The following is a 20,541-nucleotide window of genomic DNA, read 5'->3' on the forward strand; positions in this document are numbered from 1 at the left end:
TCTGTATGTACAGTTGTTATTGGTGAGAACATGTGAGTGCAAACAGGGTGCACTGCAGGGAAAAATTTCGATTGAATTCACCCCCCCCCCCCCCCCCCCTAACTGCTCCCCCCGCTGGGCTTGGCAGGCGGTTTGGCCCTTATACCACCCTGGCGAGCTTGACCTTTGGTAGGCTGCTGGGATTGAACGGGCTGCGAAGCAGAAGAGTCTTGTTGGGCAGGGCTGTGGGGGGGCGGCGTCTGAATCTGCGGTGAGGCGGCCGCGGTGACCACCTGCTGCTGGATCAGCTTCTGCTGAACGACCTGAGCTGTAGTGGTGCCGGCCGGAATCATCTGCACCTGGGCTGGTGCTGATGTGGTCAGCGTCACGGTTTGAGGCTGCGTTTGGATCTGATGTGGATGAAGGGATACACAACCAAATATTGAGAGGACACATGCCTTGTATGATTTTAAAGTCAACTATCCTAACTCAAGTGACTGAATGACTCCCTCCCTCCCTCCCTCGCTCACAATGCTGAATGAAGATCCTACCTGCTGTGAAGAAGACACAATTTGCTGAATGTTAGCCACGGTGGGCTGCTGCTGCACTATTTGTGGGAGCTTTGCGACCTGTTCAAAATAATAAGAGTCAAACAAGGAAAACCACAAAAGTTGATCACACTTGTTAGTGAAGTACAGCACCTGGATTTGCTGAGGTCCCGTAGATTTCTGCGTCTGAGCGATGGATGTGGTGAAGAACTGGGGCTTGATCCCGGGTTGAAGTTGTGTGGTGGTAGTGTAGGTCACTTTCTGTTGCTGCTGGTTGGGCTGGGCAGCCTGTACCGTAACCTGCTGTGTGCCAATCTAAAGAGGAATGGCATAACAAAACGTTTATGATGGATATGTAATGGCTACACCCCTGCTCAAATGCTGGGTTTTGGTGATATAAAATACATTATTTAAACTCATTCGGGAGAGCTCATATTTGGGAATGAGGCACATGCGTCTGGCATATGGGGAGGGCTGACAATTTACCTCACTAAAAGGAAAAAACCCATACTTGAAGCTTTCGTAACTTAGTTAATGCAGACCCTGGTTACCTTCTGTTGCACAGTTGCCTGTCCTTGTTGTGGCTGTCCCGCCTTCTGCTGGGCTGCCTGAACGGCAGCCTGTTGCTGCTTCTTCATCTGAAGCAGCTGTTGCACCTGCATCTGCGGGAAGGACGGCGTCAGCACAGGACCACCTGATCAAGAAGAGAAAGTTATATTTAGAAGCATGACAGGCTAAGGCTCCTTGAGGCTTCGAAAGCATTTTGGTAACATACCCGTTTTCTGGGCCTGGCCAATAGCCACGCTGATGCCAGCTACAGTGACCGGCAGAGTGGTGACACCAGCAGATGATACCACGGCTGGCACGGAGACCACGGGAGGCTTGGTGAGGGTCATCTGGGCCGTTTGGCCAGTCTGGGCCTGAATCTGACCCTGGGTGGGTACTCGGGTCTGGAACGGAAAACAGAAAGCATGTTGAAGAATGATTAATGAATGTGCACATTGTCCATCAATTCATTAAAAAAATAAACGATTTAAAACACGACAAACTTTTCATATATGCCAAATTCCTCATTATACCACACAAACTACTGAGAATAAGACACATTTACCAGTCTGGCCACCTGTAGATTGGTCACTGTGGTGCCTGTCAAAACAGAACCCGGTCTTGGTGCCGTGACCGTTGCTAGCTGAGGATTGGCTTGAGCTGCTTGTGTGGGCTGCACTTGGGCCTGCTGGGCTCCTGCAGTATGCTGGCCCTGCGCTGCGGCCGCCGCCACTGCTGCTGCAACCTGTTGCTGTTGCTGCAGCTGCAACTTATGTTTGTGCATCTTTAATAATTCCTGTCAACACAAATCCTTGGCATTCAATTACAACTCCTCTACTTGAAATGTATACATGTCACAGCAATCTAAAGAAAATGCAGTTTTAGTTTTTGGTCAAAACAAACAAAAAATGTGGGTACTGTTTACCTGGGGTTTGCTTACGGCTTTGATCTGAGGAGAGCCAGCCTGCTGCTGTTGCTGAAGCTGCTGTTGACGAATCATCTGCAGGTGAGCCGGGGTGAAGGCCTTTGCTTGTGCAAGCTGCATCCCTGTAGCTTGGCAGAGTACAGCACATTCAAATCAGTGAAAGAGTATGGAATACTGGAAAGGAGAGCTGGGCAACATATACATACGTACATTTTTTCACATATTTATTTTTGCCCCAGATTTGGAAGAAACATACCCTTTCTGTTGAGACATGTACTGTGTAAACACAACCCTTTAATTACATTTAAAATACAGTCTGGTATTCAGGAATTTGTCATGAAATGAGCCATCAAACTGCACCACAGTCGGTCATCAAAGACCTCCAGCTCTTTCGTATAATGTCCTCACAGGTTATGCTGGCGAGGCAGGGAAACAGCCACAAAATATTTGCAGCTCAGAAGCATTTTATACCTTCTTTTGTAATATTAATAGTCACAATATTTCTTTTTTTTTTTTTCTTTTTCTAAAATTCAGCTCGATTTCTCTTGTCATTAGGAGCCCATTGTGAAAAACATTTCCCTCATGTTGCCTGTGACTTTGTGGGCACTTATTAAGGGGGTCTGCAAACCCTGGCTGAGCTTTTGTAAAACAACTCCTCTGAGTTTGCAGGCATGTCAGTGCAAGCGGTACAAGTCAGCAAGGACACAGTAACAAACTGCTGACTTAATGGGCCGGCGCTACTGGAAGGGTAAAAACGGACACTGAATCCAGTTCATTACCTTGTGTTACTTGGGTGACAAGTGGGCGCGTCTGTGCTTGGACTGGGCTCAGAGTGGTTGAAACGACAGTCGACGCGGTTACCGGGGTAACTGCTCGAACGCCCTGCCCTGTAGCTATGGCAACCACTTCAGCAGGGGCGGCAGCCGCTGTAACTGCTCTCTGCTGGCCGTGGACTACCTGCGCTCCAGCGGCAGGACCGGCGGGCTAGTAGAACAACAGACACAGCTTCCATAAGGATATCTTTTTCTACAGTGTGACATTTGTGTCATCGTCATGACTCACAGAAAGGGTGCCTGGTATGACTGGAGGTGCCAGGCGTTTGTTGGCTTGGAAGGGACTCGGAGGCACTCCAGCAACCGTGTTCACAATCACATTCCCTCCAACAGCGGCTGCAAGACCAACCCAAGAGAACATATTCAACTATGGCAAAGGCAAATGTCCTTTATGTGAACCGTATGTCTACTACACACCAGCCTGGATGGTGGTTCCGGCTGCGGCGTTTTTGATGGCTCCAGCCTGAAAGATATGACAGGCATGTATCGACAGCTGCACATTTTGGACCCCAGTAAAGGGGACAATTGTAAAGGAGGATTTATAGACTGGTTCTCACCAGAACAGCTGCATTAGGAACTGGGACAGCTCCAGCTGCAGTGGCAGCCTGAGAGGCCTGAGTCTGAACCTGGGCAGCTGCAGAGGTCTGGCTCGGTGTAGTCTGGCCTTGGGGAGCTCCAGCCTGTTGTTGCGCTAGCTGCTGAGCCTTCTGCTGCTCCGCCAGGGCCTTCAAGTACACATACAGTGTTGGAAGTATTCACTACGAGTACTCATCAATACCGAGTACTGATACCTGAGGGACTTACATACTGTAAATTTCATTTAACACAGTGACAAAAAAATATGACCTTTCTTTTTGACGCAGATGACTGATGTGCCAAACTGCTATAGTGTGTAGGGCCAACTACTGCTGAGAAGGATTTACTCAATGTCAGATTTTATTTGCCTTGGGGTTTTGTAAAGTGCTTTGGGCACTGTATGTTGTAGCTTAGGCTGGTATCGGCACTCGCTCATCCCTGGATCAATACATTTTCTGACCCACCTATCTTTACGCTATCTCGGAAACAAACAGAAAGGCCAGATACTAATATAGCAGCATATTTTTTTTACAGGTTTAAAGACGCAACTATGTCATGAGAGCCGGTTTGGATCATATAGCCCCTGCTGCTGCAACGGAACGGGTGACTGAAGTCATAATCAGGCGACACAGCCAGTAGCTGACGTGATAATCTCACCACAATGAAATTTGTTGGCAACACTTGCAATAATTAATTTTAGCAATAGTGTATCACTCATGGAAATTTTTTCCAACTCCTCAGTAATCCTGACAATTACCTTTTTCTCTTTGGCGATCCTTTCGGCACGTTGAGATGCCACCTGAATGGGGGGGAGGGGCTTGTCGTAGCTTATCCCACTGCATAAAAGGAATGGTTCTTAGGTTTTGCTCTGTAGTTTTTTGATTCATACAGCATGCTACAAGAAAATCACAACAGAAAGGCTACCTTTCTGCCAAAACAGAGGCATGTTTGGGATTCTTCTGGAATGGATTCATGCCAAGCCTGTAAGAGGAGTGAGTGGATTTAAACACATTCAGAGATTGAGATGTGAAATAAAATGCGTTCCTCTCCAAGTATTGATGGTAATATTTCATTGCTTAAGTTAATATTGCCTGTTGCTGTACTCACAAGGGTTTGATAGGTGGGCTCCTTTTGCTCGCTATAATTTTCATGAGCTCAAAGCGGCTGTTATAGAGCTGAATTTGAGTGGCGTTGTCATCTTGCGTGTAGATCTGGCAGGTCCTTAGAGGACGGCTATTCTTAGACTGAGTGAAAAGACAAGCACGGAAGAAGAAAAGTTTAGTGATCCTAATAGTTGAAGAATTAAAAATAAAAAAAAGAGAATATAGCACCTTGTAGATGCTCTTTGTTTTCTTCTTAGGGTTAGCCTCAAACATCAACTGAAAATATTACAGATATTGGTTAAAATATGACAACTGGTTGTTTCAATATTCAGTTAAACAGTGGTGCACTGAGATGTTGGACTACCTTGCCCTCTTCTCTGGGAATAATGACGTTCTCGTAGCGGCTACGGCACTGCTTAGGAGAGCGGTAGATGCGGCTGCAGGAGTTCACCACATCACTCACCAGATCCCAGTTGGGTGTGTGTGCAGGAGACACGATAGTCAGGTTCAGGGGCAACTCGAGCAGTTGTTTCACAGCCTGTAATAAACAATTAGCCTTAGAGTCAAAATAAGCATAAAACGTCAGTGTTTCACCGAGATGCAGTCAAGGGACGCTTGTAAGATACATCTCCCCAAGAAAGAGACTAGTGGGCTGAGTACCTGAAGTAGAGCCCAGTCTTCACTGATGAGCCACTCTGGGTTGTCCTGACCAGCCTCCATGGTGGGTTTAACCAGTGAAGGCAGAGGCTTGGCGAAGGGTGCCTGCTGCTTGAGAGAAAAGTTCTTTTTCTGGTCTTTCCCTTCTCTGCGAACCTTCAGCATGCTGGCCTTTTCGAAAAGGGAGCGTGGTGGAATTACGGTTTCCCCATGGCCCTTCTTCTTCTTCCTAGCTGCTGCTGAAAGACAAAAAATATTTTCACTAGAAAATTAGTGGGGAAAGAAGGCACCCAAATAGGCAAATTGGTTTGATCTAAGAAGTGTCGAATAAAGACAGAGAGAGTAACATTATTAGAGCGTCCTGTACCTGAGGGGTCCAGTTTCAGTCTCTTGTGCTCCTTGCGGACGTAGATTGGAGGCAACTTGGCCTCAGGAATGGGTGTGGTGTCATACATCAGACACATTACAGAGTCTATGTAAATATCATTGTCATCCTGTGGTGGTGTCGGTGGAGTCCAAACCTATGTTGTGATTACAACAAAAAAACACATTTTTATACAACTGACAAAGAGAAACTTAGGGTAGGGAATATGCCCAAACACACACAAAAGACATCTCTTACCGGCATGATTTCTGTATGTCCATCCTCAGCAGTAAAGACATACTCCTAATAAAAATAAAGGTTTGACAATACTGTTAAACATAGCAGATAACCGGTTGTGAAAAGCAAGATTTAAAGACCAGTCACCATATTATAAGCGTCTTCTCTTGTGTAGGTGAAAAGCTCTTCGGCGCCCTCCATCAGCTCTCGGTCCTCCTCCTCCTCTTTCAGTTTCTGCAGTTGCTGCAGCTCCCAGCCCCTCTTAGAACACTCCAATCGCTCCTGAGCAGAATGTCACGAATGAGTTACTCAGAACAGCCTGACATCTGGAGAGTTGAAGAGTCAAAAGCAGTCATGTTTGCATTCATTTGAATGCTGGTCCAATTTTTTCACGATTCGATACGCCAGCTCAGATGCAACGATTAGACCATAATTTATATGTATACCACATGAGCATCAGATTGTGTTACCTTGAGAGCAGTTTCATCGTCACTGATATGAAGGTACTCCAGGTAGTTCAGAGCATATCTTTCAATGGGAGTGAGCTGTTTGAAATAACGCAGAAACAGAAATTCATCATCGAAACAATATTAAAACTGCTTCTCTCTATTTGTTCAGTGACAAAATACAATCAAGGAAGGTACCTACCTGCTCCATAACTGCATTCAACTGATCCATCTCAACAGGCTCTTCTTTAGTCTGGCTCTCTGACTCGTCAGCCAGTTCTGAATGCTTGCTTGTTATCTCTGCATCCTCTACTTTCACACCGTCCGCTTCTGGTGAATCCTCCAAGTTAATACTATGGAGAGCTTGGATGTAGGGTCTAGCTACTTTTGGAGAGATGGTCTCGGAGGCTGATGGCTCCTGGTGAAGGACAACAAACTCCTCCACCTTTTCCCCTGAGCCTGCCTCCACCTCAAACAAATCCTGGATTGTCCGCTATAATTAGGCCAGAAAAGAGTCATTTACCATGAGTAATCTAATATGTATGTATTTTGTAATAAACAGGCACAAACAGCTCTTCTGAGAGTGAGGGACAAAATAAGGATGAACTGATCTTACTTGTGTGAGGAAAGCCAGAGTATAATCAGTGCCCTGTGCAGCCACCTCTCTGATTAGGTCCTTGGTTCCATTCTTTAGTAGTTTCTCCTCAATCGAGTTCCCACTCTCCAATCTGAGCAAACAAACATGGGAATGTCTTGACAAACTCCCAAATTGTTGAGGTTGTGAATATAAACAAATATGTATAAAACAAGAACTGGTGAGTTCGCACAAAATATATTACCTGTAAATGTGGATATCTTTAGCGCGCCCAAGTTTGTCACACCATTCCTGGGTGCGGGCATCCATGCTAGGATTTAGGTCCGTGTCATAGAAAATGATGGCATCTGCATCAAGCATAGTTCCGACTGAAGAGCAGCAGTGGTTTGTCAGAATGCTGCAGAAAATTGGCCTGTTCCTGTTAAAGGTCCTTATGGTCTCCTGCAAGGAAAACAGCATGTGAGTGTGTGTGTGGGGGGAATCTTTTAAACAACAACACAGCAGCAGCACAAACAACGGTCGGGGGTTATAGCTATATTGATGTGTGCAACAATTCTGGCCCTGTGAGGAATAGAATCCAGCAGGGAGGGAAACATGCACAATAATATATCCCCTTGAGCCAGAACTCTGCACTGTCACTGGGAGGTTCTGGTGTTAGATGGGGAGGCAACAACCTCTAACAATCCATTACAGTCTATGACAGTATGTGATTTGCGTTTACACTATTGAGGTCTCAAATTCTAGAAAGAAACAGCTATGTCTCACTGACATAAAAAAAAAAAAAAAAACGTGGTACGTAAGGCCTAACACAACAACCTTTTTTTTTTTTTACCTGTCGTTCATCTGGAGTGTAGCTTTCATCCACACGCACATAGGTGAGCTGCCTATGATCGAGGAATGCCTCCAGGATATCAAGCATCTTCATCATCTGAGTGAAGATGAGGACACGGCGATTGTCTGACCTAAGCTTCTGCAGCAGAATGGCCAGGGCTTCTAGTTTGCCTTTGGATGGAAAACATATAGTTAATATCCTTCTTAGGTTTGCCTTTCACCCTCTGCACGACATGCACTTTGGGGGGGAAAATGCACAGCATCAGATGAAGAAAACTGAACATCAGTGTAGATACGCAACAGGTGGGAAGAGAAACTAACTGACCTGAATCTATCTGCATTAGCTGAGGATCCGGAGAACAGAAGTGATGCCCGGCCACCAAGTGGTGTATGTCACAAGCATGGGAAGCAAAGGATTCCTGGAGGTGACTGCGGAATAACCTTTGTTTTATGGTGTAAGGGGTGGGAGGATTGGCTGCATATAACCGAGGCGGTGGCGCAACAGCTGGAGGCACCACGCATAGCAGCCTATATGGTGAAAAGAGGTTGTTTTTTCTTAGCCTTGGATCAGTATGACACGTAAATACATGATTGAACATTTTAATCTATGTAGAATTTCAATTATGATCACATCTAACTATATATTTTATACTACAAGATACTGATAAATGAATGCACTCCCAAAACCTTTTCTAACCTTGTAATATACAATTCAGTTTTTTTAAGCACTCAAGCTTCAACAATGTGGTAAAACAGTAAGCACCCTTTGCCAAGGCTGTTGGTAGCTTGCATTCGATTCTCAAGAGACAGCAGAGCAGACTGCAGTGCAGAGGTGGTTGCCACAAAGGTGTTCTGGGCCCTGACGCAACTCTCCCGGCCCACCCACATCCATCCTCCTGCAGTCAGCGCAGAGTGGCCAGGCTCTGAGCTCACAGTGCACGCCTGCAACAAGTCTGACCCATATAGAACTCGGCGGCTGCAGCGTCGCTCGTTTGCTTCAAAGAGAAGGCTCAACCGCTGCTTAGCCTGCCGGGTCTTTTCTTCTGAAGACTCCTAAAGGAAAATGACAAGGCCACACATTTTTTTTAGATTCAGTACAATACATTACAACTGGCCTGTAGTTTTTCAAGCTGTCTCTGAATTCATGTACATACCTGTGAAGAAGGAGTCGTGAGCCTGTTAGAGGTTGCTGTGGCATTTGTTGTCACACCTATTCCAAATATACTGTATGAGCTGAAGGAAACTTCCTTGCAAGTCGCATTCTACTGCTAATCGTTGGGATCAAATCGGCTTCGAAAGACAAGATGTATGATATGGAATGGTAATGGATGAGTCACCTTGCTGGACTGTTGGTAGAGCTGGATGAGGTGCACTGGGTGAAGCTGAAGCATTGGAGTTAGGGACAGCTTGTGCCATTGTTTGCATAACCATAGAACCCTGGGGCCTGATGATTTGCTGCCCAGGAGCTGACACAATTTGTAGAATGTTTCCTAAAAATCAAGCAATTACAATGGGTGCTGATTTAAAGACATTACAAAAAAGGTTTGTTATGACCGTCGAGGGAAGCGGTGCCAATATGTTCAGGCTGATCTGATGCTGGTGCAATCAGTTAAATGATCTTTTTAGGACAATGGCCGAGCGGTACGAGGAACAACAGTTTGTGATGATTGAGCTCAAGTTGCTACGTACACTGTTAATACGATACATGAATGCATCATAGCACACAATTCTTTTTTAGCTCAAGTTGCTACACTGTTAATACATGAATGCATCATAGCACACAATTCTTTAAACAAAAACACGACGACAGCACAAACCACAAGTTTAGTGATGATACCTGGCCATATGCCATATTAACAACAACTTCTGTACCTTGGAGCTGCAAGGGCTGTCCAGTGGTGAGCTGGCGAAGTTGACTGGGGGACAACGTGAATTTGTTGCCCTGAAATTGCAGCGTGACAGGAGTCTCTGGCTGAGAGATACGATTCTGACTTCCAGCTATGTTGGCTAGCTGAGCAATTTTCACTGCATCCCCTCCTTTATTGAGAAGGAATAATATAAAAAGAAACAAAATATAGCATTATAAACTTCAGCCTGAATCCCTACCATGGGTAAAAACTATTGAACAAAAACAAAAAGCAATACAAATTGTTGGATTTGTTGTGGAGGTTACAGTGCATATTTAGCTAAATCCGATAAAACGAGTTGATTTCTTACCTTGAGTTGCTGTAGTAGCCGCAGTGGTGACTGGGGACTTTCCCTTTGCCTGGGCTGAGTTGGATGAGGAAACAGAGTTGGTTGTAGCAGAAGAGCTCGTTTGAGGATTTTGTCCTACTGCACTTGTAATGGAAACTAGCCGCCCTTCTGGCTTTGTCCCATATTGCACTGGCTGGAACAATCTAATTAGGTAAGACATTACAACATCACAATGTAAAAAAATCTTGCACAACTCAGTTGATTTAAAAGAAAAAAAAGTTCTCTTTCAAACCTCATTGGTTTTATTGGACATGGCTTGGGATGTGGCGGTGGTTCGGGACCACTGTAGATCTCCTCTATGAGCTGTTGTGTGACCTTTAGTTTGGGCATTACTTCTTCAATCTGGTACCGGGTCAGCTGATTCTCATTGCTGATCAAATCAAACAGGGACAGGGCTGTATCCTAAAACGATAAAATCAAGGACAAGAGACGATGATATTGTAGCATATCAATGTCGTAAAATACTGCAATGTAAAAATAAAGAATGGTAAAAAGAACTACGATGCTACTACTATCATAGTGCAGCAATTTTGGTACTGAGGATTAACAGTATCTGAAAAGTGATATGAGCAGTACGTCGAAAGAATATAGGTGAGATACGGATGAATAAATCCATCGGTTGAACAGGTCTTTAATCTGCCTAACTATTGTAGAAAGAAGACAGGGGAAAGTATGAGAATCTGAGTACAGATAAAAAGTGTATACTTTGTTGGAGTCATCCTGCATTGCTTCCAGTATGAGTGATGGGCAATTATATTGCAGAGGAGTGCAGAAGAAGGAGCTGCTTGTTTCTCGAGGTACAACCAAATCCGGGTGGTTGCACACACGCTGCAACTGCATCAAGACTTGAAGCACGCTGACAAAATGGCCAGTCTTCAGAGCCTCCTGGGATCTAAAACCAAAGCCATCAATGAACACGTTAATTTATATGCCTACGTCTATAATCCAATTGAAAGGCGATAGAGGGACTTTATGGTGTACAATGTAAGTAATCAAAATCAAAAGTGCATCAGTCCTACAATTAACAATTTGACTTTGTTAAAAACACAACACAAATTGGCGATGTTCCAAGTTGACAGTTTTTTTTTAATGTATGCTATTACAGAGCTGAAAACGGTCACAAAATGTGAATCATACGTGTTATTTCCTTGAGGTTGAACAAGAAAAAAATCTCACCCAGGTTGAGAAAGGATATCTTCATACAGGCTCTTCTGTCTGCCGGAGAGGCGACACTTCAGGATGTGCTCATACTTTTTAGGCAACTGCTTTTCTACTTCCCGTTTGGAGCGCCTCAGAATGAAAGGCTGAATCATCTAAAGGTAAGATGAAGTGGGGAATGCACAACAAATTCAGCACAGTATGTAGAGGAGTTAAACTCCAGAGCTATTGTTAGTATTAGTATACCAACCCTGTGCAGACGAATGACAAGTTTGTGACAGTAGTCCTGATTCTGGTCAGTGCCTGCCTTAACAGGGAAGTCAGAGTAGGGCCTTGTTATTCCTGGCATGAGGAAGTGGATCATAGTCCATAGCTCCTTTAGAGTATTCTGTAGTGGGGTATTGATGAGGAGGATCCGTTGCACACTGTACAATTCACAAGAGAAGGAGAAAAAAGAGAAAAAAACAGTACTTATGTCACTGTACCTCATCACATCGGTTAACAGATTCAAGTGATTGTGAAAGAATGTCACAAGCTCAAAATGGCATCATCCGAAAAATAATCCTACCCACCTTTGAAGGGCAAATATGGTTTCCCAATGTTTTTCAGTCATAATTTTGACGAGTTGCACCTCATCCAGAACCAGGTGTCTCCACTTTTGCCTCAGAAAATGGTTGCGGTCCTTCATCAACAGCTTGTACGATGTTACACATACATGGAAGCTGTTTTCTTCACGCCACCACTGGGGAGCAGATCAGCCCAGATGATACGTTTCTTGATAAAGTGACAATATAGTTTTCATTACCACAAAAGCACCTACCGTTCTCAGTGATTTACGCTCTCGCTCCGTTCCCAAATACAAGAGGATTTTAAGGCCAGGACACCAGCGCTTAAACTCCACTTCCCAGTTGAGCAATTTGCAAGTCCTAACCACAATGAGGTGGGGACCCCAAATACCTGTTGGAGAAAAAGAACAACATTTATTACATTAGATATGATACATTTGCAGAAACCATGCAAATAACAGCAATAGAAGCATACCCTCTTGGCCAGCTAAGTGAGCCATGTAAGCAACGGTTTGAACAGTTTTGCCAAGGCCTGTTTCATCAGCGAGGATACCATTTAGGTGCTTCTTGTATAGGTTTACCAGCCACTCAACACCAATTTGCTGATATTCTCGTAGTGCACCGTGTAGTAGAAATGGTGCCGGTGTCAGAGTCTAGTAAAATAAATCAATGACAACATCAACCAAAAATATGTGAAATGATTCGTTCAACCTGTCTATGGGTCTTACCGAGGAAGTGGACTTGAGGGAACCCTTCGGCAGAAGAAGCTCGGTTGCAGCAGCCACCTCAGATATGTCCCTTGCAGCTTTCCTCTCAGAATTGCAAGAAGAGCTCTTGTCGGGACTACGAAACTGGTCCACGATAAGCAGAGAGTCTATGAGAACTGCCTCAGGTGGACTCCTTGCAGGACACGTTATTGCTGAAAATTACAGAGCAATAAATTTAGGAAGGAAGGAAGGAAGGACAAATAAATACATCTGCAAAAAATGGCGGCATCTTCTGTTAAGGAAAGAATAATTCACAATTGTCAATGAAATACCTTGTAACTGCAGACAGAATAGAAACAGAGAGAAGACTACAATGCCTGGATTAAAAAAAAAAACCCTCATCTATCCAAGACATTCTCCCATAAGCTTTGACTTTCCACTCATGCCTGATTCTATGTTATTTCAATGACCATTGTGTTTCCCCCCCCCCCCTTTCTTTTTCGGTCCAAATGTGTAAAAAAAAAAACAATAGAAAACAACCAGAACAAAAGAAACGCATAAACAAAACATTTTTTCAGAGCACACTGGCACCTTCAGTCTCTTCATCATCCTGATTACTTGACGGACTTGGCTGAGGCCACTCAAAGCTGTCAGCATAGGCACCGGCATACTGCTTCCTCAAAGCATCCAGGGGCAACTCAGCTAAAAAATTACAAAAAAGTAATCAAGTAAGAAATACTGTATAGAATTTTGATATACAATGGTTTAGTTTAATTGCCATGATCATGCTCTTAACTCAAATCAACTCTATTGATGTGAACAGATGCCAAAGATGCATTCTGGCGTCTCCTAAAAGAAATCGTTATACAAATTGTTGTTTCTATTGTAGTACGATAGTGTATTGATGTGAATTTAAGTGGAGCGGCTGAGAGTGATTTGTAGCTCTCCCAGATAAAGGGATGTTTTTGGGACGAGAGTTACGACAAAAAAAAACATCACATTTAAAGTAGTCTCAACATAAAACTGAGTAGGCTTCAAATAATTTTGATAGTACACGAATACTGACTCATATTGTGAGTGCTTTGTACGGTGCACTAACATTACCACCAACATATATTGTACATTGTACACAATGGCTAAATTTACACTGCTTCTGGCCATGTCTTACGTTCCCAAATGTATGGTTTAAAGTTCAGTGACGTAAAAACAAAAAATGCTAATATCTTATACAGTAAACATCTAACAGAGGGGGGTCTGGACAGAGCGGCATAGAGAGTAATTACCATCTTTGGCAAGCTCAACCAATTCTGTTTTGTAATCGGCTTCTCTCTCCGTAACTTCTTGTTCCTCTATTGTGCTCTCTTCATCTAGAACACACACAAAAAAGATATTCAGGAATTTTACATTCGGAATTTGCCCTTCACACCACGTTATTTCAATTAAAAATAAAATTACAACTTGATTGTTTAAAACATACCCGCTTCAACACTCAAAGGTGAATTAGATTTTCTTTTTCTATACGCACTGTGACGCTCCTAAAAACAAAAATATAAACAAGATGTAAAATGTGAGTTTTAGACGATGATATTTGTATTAAAACAGAGAACATACCTCTTTATCAGGTGTCTCTCCAACAGAGTGACCTGGTACAAGAACAATTTCAGTCTGTATGTTTATTATGCTTTCTTGAGTATAGAAAAATAAAAATAAATGAACTGAATACACCATACCTTTGACTGATGCTTTCTGTAAACTAAGCGCTCTAATCCTCTTTTCATTAATTTCAAAGTGAAGTTTAATTTCCACAACCTGACAAAAAGTGACGCATTAAAATTTTGGTAGGGATGTAATTGTGAGTGGTGACTGATCATTACATTTCAGGAAGCATACCTGCTCAATGTTGGACCAAAAGAATTCCACTTCTCTGGCAATTGTGCCGGCAATGTGGCGAAGATGAAGTTCCCTTTCTTTATTTGACTTCTCTTCACTTTTCCTCTGCTCTTGATGGTAACGTGCACATGTGCGTGCCATCTGAAACAGAATCAAAATATATTTTGACTTTCTATTTCAAATCCTGAAGTCTAGAGACTCTTTAACATTTCCCTCATACCTTCTTTGCAGCAGCTTCTTTCCATCTCCTCTCCTGGACAAAGTCAGCGGCCATCCACTGCATCTCCTCTAAGAGGTAGTCCCAATGGGACTTTGGACGAGAGGCCTCCACAACTTTGGGAAGCCTACTGGCTGACCACTGGCCATCCTTTCTTAGTTCAGAGATGCGTTGGTGCACTTGATTCTCCTAAGGATGAGGAGAGAAAAAAATAAGTCCAATTTTTTATTGTCATGATAATTTAAGACTTACTTAAAAAGTTCATTCAACCACAGTCGTAACAAAAAAACAACAACCTTTCTTCATTGACAATACAACACATCTCTATTTATACAGCACTTTCACAACAGCTGTTGTTGTAACAAAGCACTTTACGTACGGTACAACAAAATAACAATACGACAGAATACATCACATGACTAGAAATGTGTTTAATCTGTTGCAGGCTTTAAAGTACTTCTTAATGAAGACTTACAGCTCAACCAAATGCTATTAAAATTAACTAAATGGCTTTGCTTCCACTTTTTTCCCCTCAGTTATGGTGCTCCTTCCAGTGTACTTAGGGATATGTTATCGTGAAACCTACCAGTTTAGCTTGCTCAACTTGTTTATCTTGAGAAGCCTCCTGCAATGACTGCATGGTCGCGCTTTGACCAAAGCCGCTCGTTTTGATGCCGGAAAAACCATTGGTTCCTGCCAGTTTGGACTGGGTGCTTGGGTTTGTATTGGTAGCAGGAGGGCGCAGAGGACTCGTTGCTTGAGTGGTGGGAACACAATTAGAAGTAGGAAGAGAAGTAGACGACATGGAGGAGAGCGATATTGAGTTGGTCATATTCCTTTGAATGGGTTGAGCTGACTCTGCACCAGGGCGACCAAGAGTCACCGTCTACGGGGAAGGAAACAAATCTCAAGATTGCATCATGATTCAAAAGTGAACGCAAGTGCAAAGTGCATATGCATGTCTTTAGGCAGACTGACCGCTTGCCCTGAGGGGAGCATTGTCTGGTTTTGCTGCTGCTGGGGAGGCAACTGGATATGCAGACCTGACTGCATCTGCTGTTGGAGCTGGGCCTGGAGTTGTGTGTGGGGATTTACTGATGCCATGATTGGGCCACCTGTCTGCACTTTCACCTGCGCTTGGAGCTGACCACCAGGTTGGACTGTGCTCTCCACAATCTGAGCCTGCTGGGACAGCGTCACTGGGGGGCCAGTCATAGGGAGGGCTCCTTGTGGCAATCTGCCTGGCAGCTGGGGGGGTGGCGTATGTAGGCTAGCTGCATTCTGCACTGGAGGTCCTTTGGATGGGTCATATTGTTGTTGATTCTGCTTCTGTCCTGCAATCTGGACCAGTTGCGGTGCAGGCGGCATCCCGCCTAGACACATCAAAAACAAATTATAGAACAAACAAGGGAGTGATGTAAAAAGAAACAAAGATGTTTGTATTTCCTTATAGTGACCTGCTCTTGCTAGAATATCGATTTGAATTGAATACAGGTGTTTGGCTTAGCTTTCCCTGAATAATAGAAGCCAATGGTGAATTAAATCATAATTTCATGTTTTTAATTGGAGCTCCTGAGAATGAAATAGATGAACTTGATTGAACAGAAGTATACTACTTCCTGATGATAAACTAATACGGCAAAATGATTACAGAAGAAATGATATTAATGTGGTCATCTACATGTCTCTCAAACAAAACATTACATAGATTAATGCAAAATCAAAATATTGCATTTCATGTTGAATATGGTAGTTAAAATGTCAAAAACTATAGATGCAGAGAGATTTTGAAAGAGTAAAGATGTTTAAAAGGTAAAGGAAAATGGGGGGAAATTACACACCAACAAAAAGACAGCGAAAGGAAAAGGGAAACTCAAAATACAAAGCAGATGCACAAAAACGGCGTGTTTCACATGCATGAAAGCGATGTCATTCTAGCAGTACTCAAGGCATCTGAATGCCTCATATAGCAGCAAAGCACAGAGATGAGCGAAAAGACAAACACTGGGTTTAGCAGACAGCGGGCTTGAGCGGACCTGTGCAATCTAAAGCAGCGCCTGCCTTACCTCCCTGCACGTCTTACCACCAACACCCGGCCCTGACACACCCACACCATCGCAAAAACCTGTCCGCTGAACACAAGTCCTCCATATGATTCCCCTCCTACTTAGACTGAGGGAAAGAAGCCAAGTCAGAACAAAATGCCATGAAGTAACATGAAGGGAAATCAACTCAATGTGACCATGAGACACATGAAAAGGTTTCGGAAGGATGACTTCGAGACCTTGTTGATGCATGTACAACTGGAGAGTGAAAGACTTGGCAATGGGAAACCAAAAGACAGGGTGACATCAAATGGAGTCATTCTGAGGGCAAACCCACAAGAAAGTGAGCGCATTCCCACCAGGTTCCCATTTTCTTAGATCCAACTGCAGTTTAACCCACCCACCAAAAAAAAAAAGCCATCATCACATGAGTCAGTCAAAAAACAAAATAAATAAAAAGAAAGAAATGGATAACAAAGGATGGCCCAGAACACGACAAAATGAAAATGAAAAGACAAGGCATCTTCCCAGTGTGTGGTGACTATTCTTCACAGTTGGAAAATCTTCTTCCCATTTCATCCTGATAGAGTTGAGAGTTCAGAGTGTAGTAGAACTAAGCCTGCATTTCCTGAGGAAGGACTGCTGAGAAATCCAGCATCTGAAGGATCAGCTGAATGACGCTGCCCGAAGTTTATTTGTCAAAGGCGACTGTTTTGGCTCAGATACTTAAGTCTTCTTCATGTGTAGAAAGGGAATCATCCAGCGGCATGAGAAGAAGGGAGGGCCTCGTAGTAGCACCCCTACCTTGCGCAGTTGGCATAAGCTGTTGGAGTGGCACGCCAGGCGATCCTAAAGGAGCTACACCAGGATGCTGGAAAATCAGCCCATGGCGACCAACGTCAATCCGGGATCTTTTAGCCTGATCTGGGATTTAAAACACACAATACCCTCATAACGGGGGAAAAAAGTACTCTGCACAGGGCAATGGCCTTCGGAAGACCTCACAGGCCAACTCGCCTTCCTCGAAGAAAACACTTCAACATAGAGCGCTAGTAGAGGATGCCAAATATCTAAAAGCAGAAGCAATTAAAGGGAGAAAAGAAAAGGAACAAAAACCAAAGCAAACGGGGGAAAATAGCAACAGACAGGAGTTTTGGATCCTCGCCCTACCTGCTTGCACCATCGCCTGTTGCCTCTTGAAGGCATCCATCTCAGCGGGGTTGGCAAGCGTGCCAGCTGGCCCTTGGAGACCCTGTCTCACGGGAAATTCAAGGGAGATGTCCTTGTTGGCTATCCATAATCCGTCGCAGACGATGTATCACATAAGGATTGCATTTATTACCTGAAATTGCTGCTGGGCAGAGAACGCTGCAGACACATTGGGAGGAAGCTGTGTTGCTATGGCAACAGGCGTCACTGCTTGGCCATCTTTTCCTGTGCCAACCTTTACCTGAGAGAAGCAAAAAGTTTTAAAGGAGCGCTATTCAAGGAAAGAAAGAAAAGGTTAGCATTCAAATCTGGCTAACGCATTACCTCATCGTTGATGACCTTAGATTGTTCCTCCTCTTCCTCCTCCTCTTCTAGATCCAAGTCGTTCTGTCTTAAGTAAGTATACAAAGGAACACAAGGCTTCTTTTTGAAAGCCAAGTAGTCCATCATGTTTCCTTGAAGATGCTGAAGAAAGAAGAGTTCTATGAGGTATTCCTTGAACACCTCCTTTAAACTCTCCATCTTCTTGGCATGGTGCTCTAAGCACTGTTTGCGTAGCTGGGCAATCTCTGGAGTAGGAGGAGGAATCTCCTCTAACCTCTTTGGAACCTGTTTCTTAACAGTGCCTACTGCAGTGTTGGTCGCCGCAAGTGGATTGTTGGTATTTGCTTGGGAGGGGCTGGTGAGTGAGGGGCTGGAGGATGGGATGGTGGAAGGGATCGTAAAAGATGCCGTGGGTGAGGATCCAACCGCAGCAACTACTCCCTGTGAAATCTTATCAAATATCACAGGGCGTGCGAGCTTTCCTTGTATGATGCTGCTGATCTGTGGAGGTAGGTTAGAAGTGGTAATGTGTCCAGGGCTGCCCAAAGTGGAGAGAGCAGTACTGGTAGCCACGGGACTTTGAGGTCCAAGATGGTGAATGGTGCCTCCGGTCTGTGAGTGAGGCTGAGAAAGACGGCGTTCCCTAACTGAACCTGGTGCACCTGGAGAAGACAGTTGAATTGGACCAGGTGTCCCCTGTGTGATCTGGGCCAGCGCTGTGCCATCCTGGTATACAAAATGACCCGTTCCCGATGGACTGCCTAAACTGATTTGACGCACTACCATACCTGCCTCAACAAACCGTGTCGGGCTCTGCCCGCACACACCAAGGGCAGCTGAGGGGGCTCCAGGCCTTGTGACGCCTTGCAGTGAGACTGGGCTATGCTGGGTGGGACTTTGCGGCTGCATGGGTTGGGGTAAAGGCGACGTGACCTGGATGTAGGATGATGGCGCATGCTCAAACCTCCATTGTGGTGTCGTATGCTGGAAGCCGGGGGACGCTGGGTTTTGCAGGGGAAGCGGAGTTAGGGTGATCTGCTGGTTGCCAGTCACCATTTGTCCCACATTTTGTAAAGTGATGTTCATGTTCTGACCAGTCACTGGGCTGCGACTCATGATTATCTGATAATTGGGAGATTGGGGAGCTGATGGGCTGGCAGCAGAAGAAAACGTGGTCACGGGTGACTGAGGGTGAGCAACAGTAGTTTGTTGCTGTGAAGCTGCCATGGTTGCTTGCTGCTGCTGATCCTCAGCTTCTGAGGCACTGACAGACTTGGGTCTTTGGAGTTGTCGTTGAATATTCTGCGACCCACTTCCATGGTGCATTGCGTGACACTCTTACTACCTCGCTCAATCTGACGAGAAAGGTAGGGGGGAAAAAAAAATCAGAAAACTCAAAAATGTACATTTGAAGGATTTTATGTTGTTCCAATGTAAATGTCGGATTATACTCATGACAATCTAGCTTTTAAAATGGAATTATGTGCTCAATATTAGTAAATCTTGAAAGCCTTTTTGTAACCAGATTACTGTGCTGCACGTCTTCAACAGCATCCAACATACTGTATTACATCCAATACCGACAGTTCATTTGAGTCTCATTGAAAGTAGATGTTGCGTGAAAGGTGAAACTTGTCGCCTTGATAAATCCACTTAAACTATAGGCCCCACAATTTAATAACTGCAATAAACTTGCATAGGAGATATATGAAATAACCTTATATGTATGTATATATATTTTTAATATACTTGCAATAGCCAGTAATGCATTTAAATTTCCATGATAAGTCACCATAGGCTGGACACAATATTTATTCGGAATACTAACAATGTCAGAGTTAAGTGTCCTACGGTAGATCTTCTGTCAAAATAACGAAATCGCTCAGGGGCGTAACGTTAGCGCTAGCCACCCGGCGAACACTTCATGTACTTCTATTATTAAACCTGCATGTTTACCAACTGTGATAGTAAAGATTCAACGATAGTTATAATATCTACACTATATACACTGTACATAATGTATGGCCAGACCTGGTACAATGCTATTTCTGCCCAAACAAATACCCTCGCTACGGTAAGCGTGCTAGCAAAAGCTAAGAGTATTAGATTGTTATTGCTAGAAGGCCAACATTTACGAAGAATATATTAAACCGTATATGCTACATTACTTACATGTTACGGGTCTTCTTTCGTCGTTTAATATTACCTACGTCATTTTATGACAAGATTGATAAAGTAACAAACATTATACGGCGTATATGAATGTAATAATATTGCTAACGGATATTCAATGTTGGAAGCTAATTTCATTGAGCAACATGGCGACCGGAGCGACCTATGGCTTAACCCGGTTGTAGTTCCGTTGTACAGGAAGTTGAGAGCGAGAATAATTTGCTGTTGTTTATATTTTATAAACAGTTTGTGCACGTATTTTAAGGTATTTTTTTTTAAATAAATAGCGAATAAGTTTTGTGTTTGCCATTGCATCACGCATGGGATTCGGGCTTTTTTGATTATTCAAAACACCGG

At 43.9% G+C, this 20,541-nt stretch overlaps 1 protein-coding gene and 1 non-coding gene across 4 annotated transcripts; both read right to left on the reverse strand.

Annotated features, from left to right (window-relative positions):
• Positions 1-89: 89 nt before the first annotated feature.
• On the reverse strand, positions 90-20,363 carry ep400 (E1A binding protein p400). 3 transcript variants are annotated; one of them, XM_061278359.1, is made up of 52 exons: positions 20,185-20,363; positions 18,013-19,367; positions 17,822-17,929; positions 17,650-17,731; positions 15,413-15,807; positions 15,021-15,320; positions 14,438-14,623; positions 14,218-14,358; positions 14,058-14,136; positions 13,939-13,970; positions 13,805-13,862; positions 13,611-13,694; positions 12,919-13,029; positions 12,349-12,539; positions 12,096-12,273; positions 11,875-12,011; positions 11,627-11,796; positions 11,305-11,479; positions 11,073-11,209; positions 10,602-10,788; positions 10,129-10,298; positions 9,858-10,039; positions 9,513-9,677; positions 8,978-9,130; positions 8,795-8,850; positions 8,404-8,693; positions 7,966-8,168; positions 7,642-7,811; positions 7,054-7,250; positions 6,831-6,942; positions 6,417-6,707; positions 6,239-6,313; positions 5,916-6,050; positions 5,790-5,834; positions 5,535-5,688; positions 5,171-5,403; positions 4,875-5,048; positions 4,739-4,786; positions 4,515-4,651; positions 4,332-4,388; positions 4,165-4,243; positions 3,389-3,556; positions 3,249-3,294; positions 3,061-3,167; positions 2,778-2,982; positions 1,999-2,126; positions 1,639-1,869; positions 1,303-1,477; positions 1,079-1,221; positions 681-842; positions 531-608; positions 90-389 (listed from the first exon to the last, which is right to left on the reverse strand). In XM_061278359.1, the coding sequence occupies exons 2-52, from the start codon at positions 19,336-19,338 to the stop codon at positions 99-101; spliced, it is 8,937 nt and encodes a 2,978-aa protein (XP_061134343.1). In that variant the 5' UTR covers positions 19,339-19,367; positions 20,185-20,363; the 3' UTR covers positions 90-98. The 3 variants fall into 3 exon arrangements, with proteins under 3 accessions (XP_061134343.1, XP_061134344.1, XP_061134342.1); XM_061278360.1 differs by having other exon boundaries at positions 1,999-2,120; positions 5,171-5,406; XM_061278358.1 differs by having other exon boundaries at positions 5,171-5,406.
• LOC133154882 (small nucleolar RNA SNORA49) lies at positions 7,349-7,476 on the reverse strand. Its single transcript, XR_009714560.1, has one exon. It is a non-coding gene; the product is annotated as a small nucleolar RNA SNORA49 (small nucleolar RNA).
• Positions 20,364-20,541: the final 178 nt, after the last annotated feature.

This window comes from Syngnathus typhle, linkage group LG5 (assembly GCF_033458585.1).
Source record: "Syngnathus typhle isolate RoL2023-S1 ecotype Sweden linkage group LG5, RoL_Styp_1.0, whole genome shotgun sequence".
Classification (NCBI taxonomy): Eukaryota; Metazoa; Chordata; class Actinopteri; order Syngnathiformes; family Syngnathidae; genus Syngnathus; species Syngnathus typhle.